Source organism: Anopheles nili, chromosome 3 (genome assembly GCF_943737925.1).
Source record: "Anopheles nili chromosome 3, idAnoNiliSN_F5_01, whole genome shotgun sequence".
NCBI classification, from domain to species: domain Eukaryota; kingdom Metazoa; phylum Arthropoda; class Insecta; order Diptera; family Culicidae; genus Anopheles; species Anopheles nili.
Window position 1 is genome coordinate 11,346,433 of NC_071292.1, and position 14,707 is coordinate 11,361,139.

General features: G+C 49.5%; 1 protein-coding gene across 1 annotated transcript in view; it reads left to right on the forward strand.

Moving 5' to 3' along the window:
- Positions 1 to 14,707, forward strand: part of LOC128722730 (uncharacterized) — a 93,947-nt gene that overhangs the window by 44,849 nt on the left and 34,391 nt on the right. Inside the window, exons 6-12 of the mRNA XM_053816409.1 lie at positions 2,969 to 3,033; positions 3,517 to 3,763; positions 5,142 to 5,278; positions 5,938 to 6,043; positions 10,338 to 10,604; positions 10,679 to 10,969; positions 13,571 to 13,705. Coding sequence (XP_053672384.1) covers positions 2,969 to 3,033; positions 3,517 to 3,763; positions 5,142 to 5,278; positions 5,938 to 6,043; positions 10,338 to 10,604; positions 10,679 to 10,969; positions 13,571 to 13,705 — 1,248 coding nt within the window. The remainder of the gene's footprint in view (positions 1 to 2,968; positions 3,034 to 3,516; positions 3,764 to 5,141; positions 5,279 to 5,937; positions 6,044 to 10,337; positions 10,605 to 10,678; positions 10,970 to 13,570; positions 13,706 to 14,707) is intronic.

The following is a 14,707-nucleotide window of genomic DNA, read 5'->3' on the forward strand; positions in this document are numbered from 1 at the left end:
TTGGCCGCACCGGTTCGGGTCGGGTTAATTTTCCACCGTGATGTTTTCCAGCACACCCCGGTGCTAGGGGTTGCGATTTGCGCAACATTTCCGTCCCACCCACCGAAAAGATGAAGTTGTTCAACTCCACGCCACCCACCCACCAGGAGGAAAGTACACAAGAGCTCCCGAAACGCTGCCCTCGAAAAGGGGGTTTTCTTTTGATCCCGTCAGTGGGATGATTTCAACCAAACGGCTCCGCACACCGATTAGCGTGAAACGAACTCCTCCTTCAGGACGCCACCGACCACGTGTTAAAAAGCACGAAACAGTGCACGGAAAGCGAACAAGAAAACTCCGCAGCAAAGCACTTTCTGTGCTTCGGAACGTCGTTCGAAAGTGCGCCACTACAAGACGGAAGTCAGAAGTTCACTTGTCACGCCGGGCGCACGATAGCCAACCAACTGCCTGGCCTTTCCCTGGCTCAACCGCTGTGTGCAGGAAAATCGCTCCGAAATGTTGCGCCTTCATCCGACATCTCGAGCGGCTAATTAATCCACCGAGCACACCGCCAATGCGAGCCGTAAGTAATTAGCACACCCGGTCCGAGTGTGGTGAAGAAATGCACCTTGTTTTTCCAGTCGGTTCCAGTGCGCGCGTCGAATGGCATGAGAAAAACACACCGAAGGGCCAACCGTCCTACGATGCTGTTTGCGAAAACAATCCTCCCTGGGTTTCGCAACAGGGCAATTGGGTGGGTGAACGATAGGCAGCACATGTTTGCCGAGAGCGGGCTTGTTAGTCCAGAGGCGCACATCAAACGTGTCCTTTCTTGAGAGCGCCGGGGGCCCCTAGGGAGGTCTGGCCCTAAGTCGGCTGAGCACAACAAAGCTTCTCTTCGCAGGGCGTAGCATTGATCCGATAAAGGGTATCCGAGTGAGGTCCTTCCACGGGACAGGATTGTGAATCGTTTGTACCATCGAGAAACCGGTGAAGACCTCGCTAAAAGGTAGTTAAAACAGGGCGAAAAACTCAACGTTCCACGACGCAATCGGTGCCTGCAGGGATGTACTGCTGGAGACAGCTTCGTTTTTGATATTTACATCAGCTCGCCTCAGGGTAGTTCGATCTGTTGCGCCACTCCTACCAATGCTTTAAATACTTCTCCACAGCTCTATGACGTCAGTGCGATTCGAAACAGTTCGCTCAGGTTTTGCAACAGCTATCAAAAACACATTTCCACGTGACACCTCTCGTTTTAGAAGCGGAAAGTTGAATTTTCTCGCTACCAAAACAAAACGGACTATAAAAACAAAGCCACACCTTCACAGTCGAGACTAGAGGTCGTCTAGACACCATCACCGAAACCTATTCAATTTGAAGCTTTACATTGGCTCTTCCGTAAGGGTTGGTAACGAAATTCAATGTCCCATTGAAGTGCTTTCCCCGACTATTCACAAAAATAGCCGCGATTCCAAAACGACGCCTACTTTTCCTATTCCACAGTGCAACGGGTGACGGTTTTTCCACCTAAAATGCGAACGAAGTAGGCGCAAAAAAAGCGACTCTTCGACAGTATTTAAGCTTTTCCACCCCGGGGAGGGATGCTGTGGCCAACGCGTTTGATGCAGTTCGGCTTTATTTACCTTAATTTGGCTTCCCGCTCGTTTCGGGTGCGGCTTAGAAACCCCCCGCATCCCGGCATGGACCGATCCTGAGGGTGGAATGGAGTGAAAGAAAAAAGAACAACAAAAAAAACACCGAAAGAAGAACTCCATCACGCCGCCGTCTGGTTTGTTTGTTACGGACGCGGTACTTCCGCGGTCGCTAATTGAAGTATTTGCCGTGCGAAAACCGGTCCATGGCGTCGGGTGGCCAGCCTCCATAATGAAGGCCTACCTTCGCTCGACGATGGGACGGCAAAATCAGCCCGAGTTCTCATCTCCGAGCCACCCCCAAAGCGGATGAGGTTATGGAAAGAAGAAACAACGACAACAACCACGGGAAAAGCCGGTAGCCTACTCACACACACACACACACACACACACACACGTGCCCATACACACATACGTACCGCGAGAGGGCTAGTGCCGGCTTTTTGCATTTGATAATTAAACGAATATGCTAATTAATTTTCTAGATCACGTCAAACGCAAGCCATGCGCTGCGCACATGAAAGAGTTTGCCCGGTTCGTCTGTGTGTTGTTGGTCCCGTGCTCGTTTTCCACCAACACAAATGGGGTAGGGTCGGAAAAGCGCTCTTTCATCGCGTTCCGCTTTCCCGCGGGTTACTCACGAGCGTCGTCGTGTTCCACAACGCGGGTCTATTGTGGAACGACGGTCGAGGACGTTCGGAGGATTCGGTCGTGTGCAAGCACTCGGACGATGATGAACCGCGTGCGTTAGGCCACGGGCTGTTGCAACGGGTAATTGGAATTGTCATTTTGTAGCGTTTAAGGCATGTCAAAAGCGGGCATTTTTTTATGTTGGCCGTTGTCTACCGGATTATGGTATCCCTTTTCCGGTGCCCTTCGGTGACCATTGTGCAAGTTTCATTTACGAGCTGTTCGGTTTGTTGCGTTCACTCTTGCTCATTTGGGCCATAAATCATGCGAAGGATGGTGTTTTTCGAAGTAAACATTTTCAACACTTCCTAAAGGCATCAAATCATCCCAGGATTGAGAGATTTCGCTTCTCTCGAGCTCAAATCTTTAAATGATAACCCGAAAGCAAAACGTGACGGACGTGAGGAGACCCTTTCAAGCTGACTTTCCCGTTCGGAAAACCCCCTGACGAGAACAAATGATTGAAGATTGTCCAGGCTTTCGAAGAAAGGCAGTCACGTTTCGTTTTCGCCATAATCGTGAATTAATTCGTCTTTGTTTCGACTCACATAGGCTTCTTTTTTTTGCTCATCCCGCCAGGATCTAGCGCTGCAGCAGGTGTTGAAAATTGATGATAAATTCCACCCTCTCGCATCTCTTTCCAGATCAATCGCTTTCTGAGGAATTTCAATCTATCTAAAATTAACGACCTAGAAGTATTTTCCACCAGGTGAGTTGCAAGCAACATCGACAAAGAAACCACGTACCTCGATCTCCCAGAATTCTGAACTTTAAACTCTCTAAATACCTTGCCCCGGTGTCGTCTCAAAGATGGCTTTAACATTCCCACAGGGAAACGGCTCGAGAAGAGCAAAAAGAATAGAAAACACCTCCGTCGCTTAATTACAGCAATCCGACGATAATTACCAAGGTAACCGTACCCGCCGCCAACGCCCCCAAATTAGCCTCCCCCGTGGTAAAGGTGCCGCGTGCTAATCTCTTTTACCCTGATACGGGCCTGGGAAATCCCTCAAGAAGACGTCCTCTTGACCCCGGGTCCGATTATTCCGCGCATTCCCGACAGCAGCAGGTCTTGTTTTCGTTTCCTGTAATGTTTTCTCTTCTCTCGGGGTGCGACAGCGAATCAACAGTGAATGAAAGAAATAAAAAACATCCACCCGCTACATAGTGACCACCTTTCCCTAATCCGCAGGATAAACGCCGCGAGCCCACCCAGCGACGGTGGTGCAACAGTTGTGAAGGTCAGCCCCACGACGGCAACGGCAACACCACCGGTGACCACCGGTGAGGTAATGTTTCAATTTTTCGGACCCAAAATCGACTCCAGCCGGGTGCGGGAAGCAATGGAACGGATGACGGAACGTGGTCGGATCGGAAATGTGAGCCTCGCGCCCGGTACGAAGCTTGCTTTCCGCCAGGACGTGGGCTTAATGCTGCAGGTGAGTGTGCGCCGGGCGCCATTGTGTGTGCTGGGAAATGTGTATTTTTATAGCCGCTTGGCCCAACGATCACGGGCCGCTCAGGTCGCCGGAACGATGTTTGCGTTTGGTGAGGAACGGAAATGTTTTCTCGACCACGGTATTTTCCCTGACGAGGCCTGCGGTTCGTGTCTTATTCGTGGAAGGCCTAAAGGGCGACATTGGCCATGGTGGCTAAACGTTGAATAGCTGCCCGGTGAACAAGCAGCTCTTCTGCGATGGTGGCGGCTTATTATAGGATTCCAAGGTATAGCGCCAGTGTTGAGTGAATTTCGGCCTTTTTCCAACCTCGGCAACGCGCAGGCTAGGTAATTCGGGAAATATTCCAACACGCCTTCGCCAACGGGGTGCCGAGGTTCGGAAAATGCTTTGACCGGTTAGGATGAATTTCCATCAATGGCGGATCGGCGGTTTTGATACCCAAACAAAAGCCCACGATCGACATCTTATTTAAGGTTCATTATCGGGTTGCCCCTTCGCACGGGGCTCTGAGGTTTTTGGCTATTTTTCCGTCCTCGGTGTTGCTGAAGCGCTCTAGCGGCTTTCTCCGAAGTGACTTAATAGAATATTGTGATAATATTAGATTCCCCGCACAGCTTTCTGCTATTAATTGCATGAAGAATGCTTGTTTGAAAATTTACTCCTTGAACTGTCAGCCGTTTTGACAGCTGATAACACAAAACAAAATTGACTTTATTTCCACAAAATGGTGGAAATTATGCTACATAAGTATAGATTTCATAGCCTTACATTAAATAGAAACTTAAAACATAAATTCAACAGCTTGCCGGCTGCTAATTATAATCAAAATCATAATTACAACCCGGAAAGACATCTCCCACCACAGTAAAAATTCCAGATATTCCATTTCCCAGTCGCGCCCAATTTCCGGCCAGGGGGCACAATCGCCGGATTGATTGAAGCATCCAATTTATGGGCTTTTCACAGCACGCGAAAGATAAATCGATCAACCACCTATCTGCCTGGACTGCCACCTCCTTCCGCTCGGTCCTGCCATTTGAGAGCCGAACTTATGCACAGATTTGAAGCGCCCATACTTGGCCGCTCGCGTGTCAACAAGCTAAATCGCCCGCCGGGCTAATATATACAAATTTGTGTGTCTCGGCCCAAAAATGTGGCCCAACCTCCGATCCCCGTCCTCTCCACTCATCCTCGGGCCATTAACGACGTTGTCTCGCTCGCCAGCAAAATTATACACTTCACATCCGGCGAGCCCCCGGGGTTCAGCATTTTCAGGATCTTTTCCTCACCGTCTCTCTTTCTATCTCACACGTTTTTTTTGTTGCTCTTTCTCGCTCGCTCGCTCATCACCTCGCAGTCGGTGGTCATCAATCAAAAGGGCCCGATCCGGGAGAACACCGAGTTCATACTGTCCTGCGTGGCTCAGGGCTCATCAACGATGTCCTTCCGGTGGTACAAGAACGGTTACTTCGTGAACGTGACCAAAGCAACAAGGTAGGTTAACGTGGCAGTGGGTGGTAAGAGACAACGATCAATGCGGCTGCGTCCCACCCAAAAACCCCATCCATCATGTCGGAGTGGGATCTCAGGAAGGCCGACCGAAATTAGTTCTCAAAAGCCTCTCGGGCTGGAGAAAAACTAATACCGGATGGAGGACGACCCCTGTCGGTAGAGCCTTCCGGTGCAGCGTAGGGATTCTCGGGGCCGAGATTCACGACGCCAGCGACGACCAGGACGCCAGCTTTTCCAACACAGCCCATTCGTTGTGGTTGTGGAAACTTTCGGATTACCCGCCCTTCGAGTGGCTCGCGTCACCAGCCTGTCCAAGCCTGTGGGACCTTTGATATGGTAAACACATCATCCCGCAGCCGTAACCTTCATCGACGAAGGGACAACGCCTGTACCGGTCTCATCCTGCGCCCTCGAGATCCCACTCGATGATGTTATTTCTTCCGAAACTAGGTCCACCCTACACCGCCCAACCGAGAATACCACCGACGAGATCTAACGAGTTTCCTTCCTTTGGGGGGTGATTTTTTTTTCGCTCTCACTATCTTGCTTTCATTCTATCACCGTATCCTCCGGCTCGGACATGCCGTCGGGTTCAACGATGGGTCGGCTTTCGTGTCGTCGGATCGTCATTATTAATGCAGGAACATGTGGATCCGCCTGCTGCCGCTGGACTCGAAGGATCACTATACGGCCCTGCTCGGCATCAACCGGGCGAACCGGCTTGACGAAGGCATTTACACCTGCCAGGTAGGTCCCACTAGAAGCAAAAGAAACTAAGTCACCCCTCCCTTCACACACGTACACTCATTCAAAATGACCCGTAATGAAGCGCAAATCGTTCACGATGGGACCAGCAGCGTGGGAAGCTGAAAATCGGCCTACTATGTGAGTGAGTCGACCGCCACGAAGGTGAGCTTAAAATTGGATCAACCAATGATTGGATGGAAATCGGAGCTTTCCAACGAACGGGCACTTTTCCGACGGTGAACGGTTTCAGAAACACCTTAAGACAATGGCCACCTTTGTCAGCGTCTGTTGAACACTTGGCGTGAAAGATTTCCACGAAATCAAACAATCATTCCCGTGGCTACGTACCGAAATTCCACCGAAAGTCAATCGTCTTGTGCCATCGGTTCACTTACTCTACTGAAACGGTGCGCTGTGTGTGGTGACACAAGTGCCACGAATTTCCCAAACCACCGAGCAGTCTTGTTGTACATTAAATATTTCCCCAGCGCAAAATTCCGCAGAAAGTATCATTTCACTTCGGTAAACGGCTACAAACGGGCGCGCTCGTGGATGTCTGGTGTAAATGGTGCAAATTCTAAAGTACCGCGGAGGGTTCGAGTGCCGAGAAAGTATTCCAAGTGCCCGGCTAATACTGAATTCTTGCTAATTCATCGTTCGAGCGAAAGCATCTACTCGAGAGTAGATCAAATGTGCGTGATTCGTGCTTCACCGAAATGAACTAGCTCATGCGTGGCCAGTGTACTGGGTTTACAGAAGGCGAAATAACGTCCCTATGCCGGCATAAAAAGCTCACGATTCGTTTCGGCGAAATGTGCCATCAAAAAAGTTCCTCCCTTTTCCCGGGAGGCGAAAGAAGAAAGCTGTCACCAAATTAGTTGCCGCTCATCCCCAGGTGCAGATTGCGCGCAGCCGGATGGGCGAATAATTAGTGCCACCTTAAATTATAATATTTCCAAGCGAAGAAAAGCGTTCCGGGTGCCGCAAACTTTTGTCTAACGAAGGGACGGACCGTCCTGTCCTGTCGCCGGAAAGTGAGAAAGTATCAAAAATAAACTCCCCTGCAGGAACGGATTCCATTCTTTCCGCGATCGTAAAAGCGCCTTCGGGGTGACATTTTCAGCCCTTTCCGGCACGTGCCACACCGTCCGACCGCCCGGCAGGGGGGTTTCTTTTTGTAATATTCATTTTCCGTCGCCACATTGTGGTGAATTTACAATTTAAATCGCACACAGCTAACACACACACACAAAAAACGAAACCAGAAACGCCCAAACCCAGAACGGGAAGTTCGGGTCGCTTCTCATCTGGGCGGCAGTTCCGTGGTGGATTTTCCTTGCGAATCGGTGGGGTTAGAGAGTGGGTGGGTAAAGTGAAATAAAATAACCCTCCAGCAAAGCGAACAATGGGAAGAGGCCTACCCAGCTGGTCGAAGAAAATCTGTGGTTTTTCTTTGTTTTTTTTCTTCGTTCTTCTGTATGCTACGCGCGCGCGAAAGTAATTTCGCTACCGACGGCGCTTTTCACTGGCATCCATTGGAAGAACCAACGTCCGGACACCGGGCCGCTCAGATACCTTATCTTGCCAAGGTCTGACCCTGTCATGGGCACCATGAGACCCCACCTCCACGAGTAGGTCGAAGAAAATGAAGTGCGAATAATGAGCAAAGATTGCGTAAAATAGTTTCACTTTTGTGTGCGCGAATGGCAGAGACCTGATCGTGGGAGTTGGTGTGGGTGCAGCGAGCGAATTTACATCCAGCTGTCAAATCCACCCAGGAGGGGTTCTTCCCCCACCCGGACACCGCCCTCTAACCGGGCCACCTTTAATTATGCAGCTTGTGATAATTAAAAATTAGAACATCGCGCGCTTACGTTACTTTTCACTGGCCACCAAGTGACGATGGAACGATATTTTCCACGCCCAACTTGCGAAGGTCACAGCGACTGACGCAGCATGTCGGTGTGGCCGATAGTCGGGGCATAATTTCTGCATAAAGCTCGAGTTCACTGGCGGCCAAAGAGCCCAACGGCTTTGGGCGCGGAAAAAGAAAACGACAGCTTTCCTTCCACCGGGTCCGCTTCAGTCAATCAACCGATCCGAACACATTCGCTGTGTTTGAGAGGATGGAAAGAATAAAAAAAGCATCCTTTCGATGAAAGCCATGCTCGGAGAGGTTCTCCCTCACAGATACGCGCTTTCAGAGCCACGGAAACACGGCACGAAGTGTACACGGCAGGCAACAAAACATTATCCTGCTCAACGGATCCGTGGCTCGTCTTTTTTTTTCTGCTTCTTTCCTTTTGCTGTTCAAACCATCAAGCGACCCGGAAACAGCCCGAACCGGCGCAGGCTGAAAGCTTTTATTCGATCACGGAAACGCACCCCCACAGTCATGCTTTTGCCTCGCATCAGCAACCGTCCCCTCGGGTGGCTCGTTATTTTCGTTCTTAATTACATTTTTATGCAAATTCGCGTGCAACGGAACGCAGGGAAGACAACGAAACATTATTTTACTGTAGGGATGGGGTTCTAATCCCATTCGAGCGTTTCTGCGAGCACGGTTCACTCACGGTGATGCACCGGGCGCAATAATGCAGCCATCGTGACGCAAGGATATTAATATTATTCTTCTCATTCATTTAGCTGCATGTCTGCAACCAACCAACGGGATTGCTAGTGATGATAACACCGCTCAACGATCGATTTTAAGCACACCAATTCCCATAAACTTGTTCTCGAACGCTTGTTTACGTTGTTTAACATTGTTTGTAAAATTTTACACCAATCGCTCCCCATAAAATAAAGCACTCCCTCCTTTCAGTAGGTCAAACGCAACCGATTGCAGCCACACATCAAATCACGGCTCAATTCTATTAACCGGAAATCAATTCCATTTCACGTGTCTGCTTGCACCCGCTTTCGGTTCAACGGAACGGCTAGCGTTCGGTGTGCTTTTATGTGTGTGCTTTTATCGCAAACCTCTGCCCTGCGAATCCTTTCATACCGTTGTTCTACTGGCAGGACATTGTAACGCTTTCCGAATTAAGCAATGCAATGTGCGCTGAAACAAAAGCTGAAAGAAGTGGGAGCTAGCAAAAAAAAATCCAGCACACTGTGGTAATAAATTACACACAATTTACCAGCGCGTGGAATCAATTCCACTTAATTTAATTCAACAATTTCCTCCTCGCTTTCTGCCCCGCACTGTCACGAACGCCATTTCGAGAGTGCTCGTTTCGGTGCTGCAGTTGGCGAAGTGCTTCGGAACCAGAGCACTTGCTGGAGTTGCTATGCTGCTTGCCATTCTGCAACCCGATTGAGATTGCAGGATGTTAAAAAGAGCGTCTTTTTGGCTCTCCATGCATGGTTTCGAGTGAACAAAAAGCAAAGCGCCATTCGTGCCAATCGATCCCACCACCGGGAAAGGGTGCTTTCAAGTCGCACTCGACCGAAGGTGAGAACACTTGGAATGCTCGATGCTTAAGATGCATTCATCTGCATTGCTACTTGAAAGGAGGGCTTCTTTCAGAAAACCCGTTTCGTGCTTATTTTACGCGTTATTTTGAACAAGAGCTTAACGATCGGGGCACGCGGACGAATTATTCCCTAAGCAAGCAGAAACAAAAGTCACCCCCATTGATCATCTCGTGCAAGGATTCCACAATGGAAGAAAATTGTCGATGAAAACACTCACTAAATTGCAGTGCCGGTTGCTCCAGCTGGCAGCTGGCCTTGTCAGTTAGCATCGCTAGCTACTCCAGACCGTCTGCAAATCGTTATCGAGAAGATAAATCATTGTCCTAAAAATAAACGACTCCATGCCGGGCCGAGCAAACGATGTTTGGCTAAAAAACAAAACGCACCACACAAAACAACGGGCTCCCGGGGGCTTCCGCACGAACACACACACACATGAAGCAAGGAGCAAGGCAAACAAAAAACGAACTCCGACGACCCACCACAATGGCAACCATTAAATGCACATTTATTTCCTATCGCTTGACAAGCTCGTTGACGGTATCGTTTCCGGCGGATATTGAAACCGAACCTCCTCGAAGGCTGCTGGTTCCTTCTCCGGTTTAATGATCCGTAGGACTTGCGCTGGTCGCACACGGAAAACACACGCTCGCGATGAAACGAGATACTGCGAAAACAAACCAAAGCAAAAACCCACACACGTGCCCGGGGAAAGGCAAGAACATTTTCCCGAACGGTTTCTTGGTGCGCAGAAAATCGATTCCCCATCCCGTTACTCATTAGCTTCTTCTCGTGCCTCGGGGTGCCCCGATAGGTTTCCGACATGGGCATCCAACAGTGCCGATCGGCGAAGGTGCAGATCCTTGAGGTGCCACAGTTGCGCGTTGATCCACCAAGCGTGACGCTGTTCCGAGGGGACTCGCTACTCATCCGCTGTCTGTCACAGGAAGCCGACCGTCGGTACGGTACGGTTGGGTACAGCTGGACGCGAAACGGTGCCCTGTTCCAGTCGGATCCGGCCGCTGAACTCTGGGAGGACCTTTACCCAGACGGGAGCATCCTTAAAGTGACCAACTTGCAGGTAAGACCGGGCGATAGGATGAAAGTTCTCCGACATCGGGTAACGTGAATGTGTGCTTTTTTTTTTCCTTCCAGAAATCGGTCGTTTTCACGTGTATCGTGTCCAACTCGGTGGCACCGGTGTCTCGCAGCGTACACGTCACGGTCGTGGAACCGGGCACGGTCACGCTTTGCCCACGGAGCACCGACTATGGCGTGAACTGGCCAGCGAGTGCGAGTGGCCCAGCCGTCCTAGCCGATTGTCCTCGACGAGGAACTGGTCTGGCGAGCCGGATTTGTGAGCAGCGGGATTTTGGCCGACCGGAATGGCTGGTGCCAGATTTTTCCGACTGTCTGCCTGAGGAGGTGATCGAAATCGACAACGAGGTAAGCTGGCGGTGTGGTTCTACAGGGCATTCAAAAGACTTCCTTCCGGCCTGGTATTGCTTTCTAGAAACACCGGTATAAAAAAAATCCCGAAAGTAGTATCCTTTTTTCTCCGACATCGATACGTTTTGCAAAAAGTGCGTCGATTTCCCTCCCACGAGAAAAATGGCAACTCTTTGTTATTCTAAACCGGTTCATCAGTTCGGTGAAAGGATCAAACCCACCGAGGTGATGGTGGGCACGCCGGTTGACGATTCGCTAGACGGCAATATTCAATCTTTTAAACTTACCCGTCCATTTTCGTCACAAACAAATGTAAGAAAAACGACTCCCGCACACACACGCGCCCGTTGTGCTAAAACACGATACGAAAAAACGCCGGTGGTTTAGAATATCATCTCGCGAAACACACAAACCGAGTGGAAAAGAAGAAGAAAAAGCAGCCGACGATTTTCCGAATTTCCGTTCCGCACCGTCATCGATTCCAATTTCGGGCGTGCCACGAAAAGGAAACCACCCTGTACCGCCTTCGTCCCAAAACGCACGAAAAGGGGGCAAATAAAACGACACCGCAAAACAAAAAGCGAAATAAAGCCACCCCGCTGGCTGGCGAAAAACCGGGCCAATGTCATTATCATATTTTCGAAACGAACAAATCGACGCCATACCGATACCGATCATCACCCTGGGCACGGTGCGGAAACCGGCCGAGGCGACCGAAAAATTTACTGACAAAACGCTCATCGCCCCATCGTCAAAGGGATAAGCCGAAATTGGAGACATCCAGCCCAAGGCCAGCGCTAGGGCGAGAAACGAGAACCAGAAAACGCTGCCCCAGCTCCGGCGGCCTTCAAAGAACTTTTCCGGTGGCACTTTTTTCCTCCACTTCATCTGTTCGCTTACGCCGGCTATCGGGAAAAAGGAGCCCTCGGTACGAAACCAAACCGATGGTGGCTGCCGATAGAGCCATGGGTTGTAACGGTCCCATACGCGATCCTATCGGAAGGGTTTCGGTTTTTCGCAAGCAGCAAACAAAACCAACCCAAAACCCCGTCGGTGGAGAACCAAAGACCGGCTAGACGGCATGTGCGCGACGCGTGATGTGTTTTATGAGATCATGCAGAATCGGGGGTCGTCCGCATTTCGGAATGGAAATTGGTGCCTGGTAGGGTTGGAGCCACTTTTTTTTTTGCTTGACACCCAAACCCAGATGCTGCTGTTATCAGCAAGATCCAGCAGCAGCAGTGTCAGAATGTCGTAATTGGAAGACGCACACCATCGATAGGGACATTCCATTAGTGTGGTTTGGTGTCTGTGATTTTGCTCGATCTGGGGCTATTTAATTTCGTTAGCATAAAAACGGCCCCACACCAGTAACGGGTGTGTTTGGTTTTTTTTTTGGCTTATTGGCTTTGTGCACACATACACCATTCGTTTGGAGATGAATCTGATATCAACAATATTATCATGATTTAAAACTTTGCCCGGGAGAGTTTTTACCGATCTGCAACCGCAGCGTGTTTGTTTTTGAGGTTATCCTAGCAACAACACCCCTCGAACATTACATCAAACTGGAAACGAGCACGTACACACGCATACAAATAATCAACAAAACAAACCACTGGAACGGGGGGTTATCATACGAGCTTTTCCACCTCTAAAATGTAACACACGTAAAGCGTGGCCTACTGCACGATAATTACCTGTCAGACCGTCGAACATTATCAGCAAAACCGCCGCCATTCAACGGATGCAATATTTCCACTTCCGATCAACAATCGATTTCTAATGGCAGCACGAAACGCGAGCTTGTTTAGGTGCATCAGGAGCTATGAAGGCGGGTTTCAACGGGCTTTGAATTGCGTGCATTGAAGCGAAAATCCCGCTGCACCGTCAGGCCCCTTTGGATCGCGGAATTAATAGTGGAAACCCATCAAGCTAACCCAGCAAAAGGGAACCCATTTGCTGCGAAGTTCGTAGGCCTTTTTTACGCCCACAGTAGGTTGCTATCACTTCCATGTAACGATGTGTGCACGTGTATGAAAATGTTGCAGCTTTCAACCATAGAACACCACCGACCACCGACAACGTCGAGAATTCCAACCCTGCGGCGATGGCGAGAGAGAAAGCGAAATTAATGTAAAAACTAAGCCACACACACGCGACCGTCGAAAGATTGATCCAGCATCCGGCGAAGGAATGTGAGAAATGTTACCGGAATGTATTCAATTCCCGCACATTCCCATAGAATGTGGAACCGCGCCGACCGAGCACACTATTTCTATTCACCCCTAAACAGTGTAAATATTCCGCCTCTCGCTCCAATACAAAGCACCGCTCCATCAAACCATCTGGTTCCGTGCGTGTAGTTTATCACAGTTTTTTTTTACTTCACCATTAAACTTTACCGCATCCCTTTTTTCATTCCAAACGTACTACTTTTTCTCTCTCCGTGTGTTTTCCGTGCTCCTGTGCCTGTGCCCCGGGAAACGCCCGCACCTGGCCACTGCGAACAACACGATGATGTAAATTCAAAAACCATCGCACCGTGATGATGTTGAACAAAAACTACAACCCCCAACGCACCGCACAATCGGATAGTTTCGAGGGCTGACGTACGGTTACCAGAAGACCAATGGCTCCAACGTGCTGCAGTCGTGCCTGAGGTTCGCCACGACCCACGGGGCCACGTTCCTACCGGGTGAGGGTGGTGTCCTGCTGGGTCTGCTGTACGAGGTAAGCGCGTGGGAAAACGTCCCAGGGTGAATTCCTGGCCCAGTCGCAGGACCAACGGTCGCAGCAAAAAACAAAAAATAAGCGCCCGTTCGTGTGCTTACAAGTTTGGTTTGTTAGTCTAGTTGTAGGTTGTTTTTTGCTCTCTCTCTCTCTCTCTCTCTCTCCCTCTTGCTAACGTCGTTGTTTCATTTTGTTCGTCCTTTATTACTGTTTCGCCTGGTTCATTCCCGGGGCGTGGTTAAACCCCCCGTGAACCTGGCGACAGCCGGTGGCGAAACTATTCGGGAGTACTTAAGAAAGGCACCGAAACTAACCGACCAGCAGTGAAATGACAAACACACAAACACTCACACATAAAACGGGACCCATTCATCACGCTGGGTGACGCTTTTGCAAAACCGGAAACCTCGCACGAACAAAGTAGCCCGCTAAAGATGACGCCTCAAGTTATGCAAGGGACTTTTTTTTGTTGCGTCGCGTTGTACACCCCACAAAACTGCGCGGCTGAGGACGCGATTGTCTTTTTAAGCTGCGTTGCTTTCTGCAGCTGCATGATTATTATGTTTTTCCCTTCTTTTTGTACACATTTCAAACGAAACATGGCGACCACTGTCAAGTTAATGCTAAATCCAAGCCCCGAGCATAAAGCCCTCCAAAAAGTTGGCTATCAAATGGACGCTCGCGTCTCACCGTTATTGCCAGTAAAAAACGAAACACCCTGTGTCGCAACGGTGAATTAAAACAACACCAATAAGAGCACTACTACTCTAGCTCTACTTTAGTTTATTAAGCTTCACAAACATATTTCCTTGAAATTTTACCTCCAAAAGCATCATTTTCTTTTTTTTTTCAAACTGTTGCGTTTATTGTTTCAAGATAGTTTATCAGCTGGAACCAGCATTCGCAGGATTGAATAAACCCAATGATCCGCGTTCCTTTCCTGACCAACAAAATAAGGAAATTTCCGAAATTCCACCTCTCCCACTGAAACGCAACCACTCA